The 6,705-nt window shown below is 38.1% G+C and overlaps 1 protein-coding gene across 1 annotated transcript in view; it reads right to left on the reverse strand.

Annotated features, from left to right (window-relative positions):
• ctnna2 (catenin (cadherin-associated protein), alpha 2) overlaps nt 1-6,705 on the reverse strand; it is a 320,434-nt gene that overhangs the window by 95,615 nt on the left and 218,114 nt on the right. The window contains exon 8 of the mRNA XM_005748704.1: nt 3,722-3,802. Coding sequence (XP_005748761.1) covers nt 3,722-3,802 — 81 coding nt within the window. The remainder of the gene's footprint in view (nt 1-3,721; nt 3,803-6,705) is intronic.

The raw sequence follows: 6,705 nt of genomic DNA on the forward strand, positions 1-6,705 counted from the left end.
AGTAAGCATTACTCTCAATAAACAGTGTTCATTGCAATATTGCAGCTGTGCGTCATCTGCTCTTTGTTAGGTAAGGTACTGACTTTTTATGAGGAAGCAGTTTTATGTAAAGTTGCCTTCTAAACAACAACTTGTGATCTGATTTTGTCAAGAAATAAAAGTGTGTGCACAGGTGGTTTTCTTAGTCAGACTGCCTACATGTTTGCCTTTTTTAAGGGGTGTTGGTGACTGCAAATTTTCCCATATGGAAAAGAAATAGAAAAAACTTATAAAAGACTTGCATAAGATGTGGCTTATAATGAATCATATAAGGCTTATATTATTTACTCATGAAAGTGGCCACTTTCTCATTACTTTCATATATTGTTTTAGTAAGTATCCAGAACATACAAATTTCATTTAATGGTATATAAATTTTCAAGGGATCTTATATCTGTTTTCACTCTTGTATGCTTTTCATACAAGTTTCACACAAGACAGATACAAACTTTATAAGATTTATATATATCTCTTCCATATGGGTTAATACAGTACTCTACTCTGCTGAGGGCCACAGACGAGCCTCAAAAGTGCCTACAGCATAGGCTTGTGGTGAAAAAGGAGTACATTAGCTCCTCAAACTACTTATATAATTATATAATTCTATTAATTTATGTAAATTAAAGAGCATACCATATTTATTGCAGTCGATTAATTTGAGCTGTTGCTCACCACCGACTACTCATCTCTTGCGTACAAATGTGTATTTCTGCAGAATTTGAAGAAATTCTTTTAACTTGTCAAGCAATATTGTGTTTAAGAGAATAGGATGAAGGTCACACCAAAAATTTTTCGGTTCGTCGCTAACTACAAGTGTTTGTGACATGACTGAAAAATATTCCCTGAAGAGATGCTGCAATCTTCTACCAACTCCAGCTACGGGCATCATTCATACTGAGGCGTTACAATAACAATAACTTGACTGCACACTTCACTGAAGGTCTCTCATAAGAAGATACAAAAAACTGAAACTCTGTGAATAAAGACCAACTGTGTAATCATTGGGAATGGAATAACAGGGAACCAGGCTGCAATTTTGAGTCATAAAGGCCAGCTATATGTTTGTTGGTGCATTTCTCAGTTTCCCTTTTTGAATGAAAAGCAAAAAATATATATAAAATGTTGGCAATTGAACATTTTGTTAACATTTGTTTAATGCTGTGAGGTTAAGCTGCACTGCATTTCCTCTACCAGACTAGAAAGCATCGCAAGAGTTTATTCTTTCCAAGAAAACAAAATCAGGGCGGAAAAGATATCAGCTGAATTGTCCACGGATAAGAAACAGCTTATGATTGCTATCTATGTGTACACAACAGCATGAAAGAGAAAACAATGTCGCATGTCTCTGGTGGTGTTGTTGCACAGCATGTTTGGTCTTACCTGCTCCACTTTTAGAAATGCTGTCTGTCATCTGTGCTTGTCTGCTCTGCTATTTGATCCCTCCTTTACACAATGGAGATGTCGCAAACTTGGATGCTCAAATGCAAAACCGTGCTCCTCCCCTCAGGAAGGTCTTGTGTCTCTACACGGTGCCACTGACTTGCTAAAGTCAACATGTGTTTTGTTGACATAATTACAGTATCACAGCACTATGCAATGCCTGCAAGTGTGCTGCAAATTTGCCCTCCCATCTTAACTCAAAGCTCAAACACACCGCCCATTCTGTCAAGCCAACCCCTGAGTCAATAGAACATCCTGTCAGAGTGAATACCGCCTGCCAGCCTGTCAGGCAGCCCCACCAAAAGCCCAATGGGAGGGAGAGTTATAGCCTCCCATCTGGAATGATCCTCTGGGTCTTCAGAGGTCAGGAAAGACAAAGCCATAGCTCGTTTGTGCAGGAAGCTGCTACAGTCGATTTCCAAGAAGTGCCAGATGTGACGGTGGAAAAACGGAATATTGAACACAACTGATGTTCTGATTTTTTTTTTTTTTTTTTTTGGGGGGGGGGGGGGGGGATGGGGCAAGAAGATGGTTCAACTGCACTCAAGTCTGCACTTCAGTATAATTGATTAGGACTGAAAGAGTAGCTCTAAAGCACACTGCAGTCACAGTATTACATCAACAGACACCTGTGCGCACTCATTAAGTATTGTCGTGTCTTGGCTGTTTTTTTCCTCTGCGTAAGATCCAGCAGTGGAAAGCCAGATTAATCTTGTCTGTAGTGAAGATGAGAAAGAAACCAGCATTGCTTCTGAGTTCTGACACTTTGTATCACAGCAGGAATCGTGTACTTATTCACCACCAGAAGGTAGCTTCAGAAATCTTTTTTTGTTTTTTAATCCAGATTCATGATACAATATTAGAATTGAATGCTATATATGTGGCCTGATATTAATTTTATTCATTACAATTCTTGTCAGTTGTTAGTTCATGATGTGCAGCCAACCCAAATAAGAGGAAATCTCAAAGCAGTTTGAAAACAAAACCACTGGCAGAAAAGTGAATGATGCTGGCAGAGCTGGAGTGCCCCAGACTAAAGGTATCATTAGCAATCAAAGATTGCGGCACATAGGGTCAGCAGATGGCAGGTATTGCTTGGTCTGAGTCTTAAAGGTGGTTCTGTCTGCTCTAAAGCTACATGAACACTTTTCTGTTGTTTCCCTATTAGAAGTGACCTGTCTAGGGTCAGATAGAGCACCGTCTCAAATGAATCCCCACGACCACTGATGCTGCTTATCACGATTAGGTGGCAGAGGGGCTCGGTCAATAACAATTATTGGTCCTGTTTGTTACAGATGCAATGATATGATATACTATTATATGCATATTGCCGGTCCATCCAGTGTTTACAACCCTGCACCGGCAAAGAGATATATGCTACAGCTGGCCTATATTAGCTGCATTGCTAATTGCCAAAATCTTTTTTTCTCTTTGTTTGTGTAAAGGTTAATCCATCAGTAAGTTATTTATTTACAATTGTATTTTTAATGCTGAAATATAATTATTGTTGTTATCTATTAATTTCCAGATTACAGTTCTATAACAAAAAAAAGAAAAGCAGAAAAAATAGTAAATCACAGCATTATTTTTTGACCAAGATGCCAAATTATTGAGTTATTTACTTGCATTCCTGAACACAAACATTGGTTTCAGTGGTTGAATGTTATTAATTTCTGACTTCTCAGAGAAGCTTAAATTTGGGTATTAAAATGTGAATTTGGGTTTTTTTTGCCTGACAAATTAAAACAATTTGAAGTTTAAATACATTTTTGTCAGTTTTTGTGACAAGTGGTCTCATAAAGATAAGTGCTGTATATATACATACATAACTGTTTGGCATTTGTCTTCATTTCTACACAAAGCCAACGAAAAACCATCAAAGGAATATTGTTCCTATGTGCCATACTTATAAGCTTAATTAGCTCAATTCCATATTTAGTATATGCCTGCTATAAACAATCATGAAAGTATGAAGTCAACTTCAATAAATAAATTCTCTAATAAATACACTATGTGATGCTCTTTGAGAAACATTTGCCAAATATGTAACTTAGAAAAATACATAACTGTGACCTGATCTTTTGAAATAGCACTGAGATGGACTGGAATATTGCTGGTATTTCTCTTTTTATAGTGGCAGTAAAAAAAAATAAATAGTGAAGGTCATTGTTAGAGGTGTATTAATTAAAAAAAAACAGTTTTCATCAGCAGTAGATCTGAGACATTGCGGGCAAGGACTCACCTGTCTTCGCAGGTCCCTGGTCTTTTTGGTCATTTTGTCAATGGCTGAGTTCAGGGGGTCACCTTTCTCTTTTCTGCCAGTCTGTAAAAACAAAAACAAAAAAGTAGAAACAGGTTAGTGGAGTTCCAGCGCACAATATAATACATCTTACAGTTCTTGTAAGATGAGTTTTTCAGTTCATTCTCACTTTTTTGGTATATTCAGTGCAGATTGTAAATACTGAAAACACGCTTCCCCACAAAATCATTTGCCAACATTACAAGAAGTCATTAATCTGAGCAGAGTCAGTGAAAACAGATCAGAAAATGTGTGTAATGTCACCAGCAACTAGCCTATCTGGCATGTGTTACTTTAGTTGTTGCCAGTGCCCCTGTGCGCTGCACTTCCTGTCAGTGCCAACTCCTACTGCTGGCTTTAGGAGGGTGTAGACTTCACCTGATACACGCAGAGTCACAAGCTGCTTCATTTCACCTGACTGTGGGGAGTTTCACTGAACAAGCAGTGCAGAGCTTCTTGCTGTTTTAGACTTCCATGCTTTCCAGTAACAGCATACCAATCAACTAGTTAAAGTTGCTAAGCTACTATGACTCAATATGCCAACTGTGTTCATCGAAAAGCGTGGTTAAGCAAGCCGCTCCACCTTCAGTTACATGTCACTGCTTGTTCATTTAGAGCATTAACCGGTTTTGCTTAGAAAGGCATTTTTAGGTAAATGCATACAGCGAATGTCCAGTTTTTCTCTCCGATTCTCAATGGCAGCTTGGTTTGGAAGTTATTATGATTAAAATAAATAATCATTATTAAAGGTTATTGCTTTATTAAAAATATGCACTCAACAGGTGTCACTAAAAGAATAAGAAACAAACTTATTCCAAGTAACAATTGGGAAATGAAGAAAAACATAAATGTTCCTTAAAAGTGAAGAATTTCGTGTTTTTAATACCTTTCAATCAGCTATTATGTGGAGTCAAAAGCCATCACTCTTTAAACTAAAAGAACAAATATTCATTCATGGTAATTACTATGCCCCTTTATTTTGACAACTGACAAATGAGAAAAAAATGTGTCTCGCGTTTGAAACCTGTCCTGTTGTTTACTGAATGGTGTGATTCATGCTGTATGCAAACAAGTTAACAGGAGAAAAACAAAACAAAGCCAAATTTGTTTGTAGAAATCCTTCACACGGCTCCTTTTATTCACATTTTTTTGTCAAGTTATTAAAAAAAAAAGAGGGGTTAGCAGGATGATCAACAGATTGTAAGACATAGTCATCTTCTGTCAAAGCAACACCAGCGTAAAATATTATTTGTATTGTTGCCAGGCAACCATCTGACAGTTCTGCCCAGCATCAAGGCCCAAATTATCCTTGAAGGAAAACGTACATGTGATCACATGAAGTTCAATTCATTTATGTCTGCTTCATAAGAGGATTTTGGGGGAAAAACACTGACCACTCCAGTACAAAATGAGTCAAATAAAAAAGGGCTACTTTGATTGTACTGCTCCACGAGACTGCCTCCTTATCTCAGCGTTGCTTTTTTTGCCCTTTTGATAACGAAGTGGAGCATAATGCCACCCATCGACAAACAAACATGTAATGAATTAAAGGAAAACCTGAACCCTTGGATCTTGCAGTGAGGGGACCCAGTGGTTCTATTATGCTGTGGAGGGTATTTCCTCAGTCTGAGTCCTTTATTTTATGATGAAACAGTTTGATTTGGATGGGAGTGGTGTCTTTACGGATGACAATGCCTCTTCCATAGGGCACTGGGGCTGGGGTAGAGAGGTGGTCACTTAATGGTTTGATGTGACTTGTAGGCTTTAAAATCACCAGAGTGCAACTCAATTTTGAAACAAAGTATCAGTTAACTGGAAGCTATTTGCATCAATGTGGTGACCAGAGACCACCACAGACAGTGAATGACACTCAGACTTTAAGCATCTAGGCAACTGGTTTGTGGAATATCGACAAGCAACCAACTTCAAGGGAATGCGCAACCAATTGTGCAAGTCTCAAGTCTGTCAACTTAAAGGCCTCTTAAAGGCAACAGAAAGCTTTCCAGCACTTCAGGTGTAGGCAGCAGATTTCTAAGTCAAGATTTTAGTTTCTACCTGCTGGTTTATAGTTTACAGACAGATCAATTTGGAAAATACTGGTGGCCACCAGTGCTCAGGTCCTTAGTCTCCTAATAGAGGAACACTTGGTATACTGAGGTCAAGGTCACTGAAATTCAAACTGAGACTGTAAGTAGATGCATCTATGGTTTGATTTTTAAAATCCTATGTTGTCTCATTCTTGTTACATATTTTAAAAAACTGCAAACCTCTGGTACAATTGGTCCTGTCCCATGTCTATAAATTCTAAATCTACATATATAGAATCAATTTTTCTAGAGAGACTTTAGTTTAAGAGGCTTAGAGAATCAATGCAAACAGCACTGAAGCTGTTCGGGTGGCTAACAGTAGCTCAGACACTTACAAAGATAACTTGACTTTAGTATTCTCTTTACTGTGTCAACTCAGCGTTTATATCCAGGGAAGTAAAAAAGCTCACATCAGACACTCACCCCACGATAAACTGCTCTCAAGGTAAACACTGATTCTTATTTTCAGTGGTTATAAAATTATAGTTTAGTTACAACACGGCCTCCTTTGCTGAACAACAGAGGAACCGAAAAAAGACGGATATTATGAACCTATGCACTGAAAGCACAACGGGGCAGTACATGAGCTCTGGTAGCTATTTTAGTGTAGTTATGTTACATTTGTAGTGAGCAGGCACCATGCGCTGGAAGTTAAAAGCAACTTGTGCGACTCAAATTCTTTTCTCCAGGCCTCACAGAAGACTTGACATTCAGGAATATACCAACTTGAAGACAAACAACCATGATCATGTAGTGTTTTCTTTTTGGGATTTGTCAGACTCAAAGTTCAACATGTATTTTTGTTGTGGACACGTGCTATTGAGCAGCGGTCCCCAACCC

This window comes from Pundamilia nyererei, unplaced genomic scaffold, assembly GCF_000239375.1.
Source record: "Pundamilia nyererei isolate P.nyererei 1_Seehausen unplaced genomic scaffold, PunNye1.0 scaffold00227, whole genome shotgun sequence".
Lineage (NCBI taxonomy): Eukaryota > Metazoa > Chordata > Actinopteri > Cichliformes > Cichlidae > Pundamilia > Pundamilia nyererei.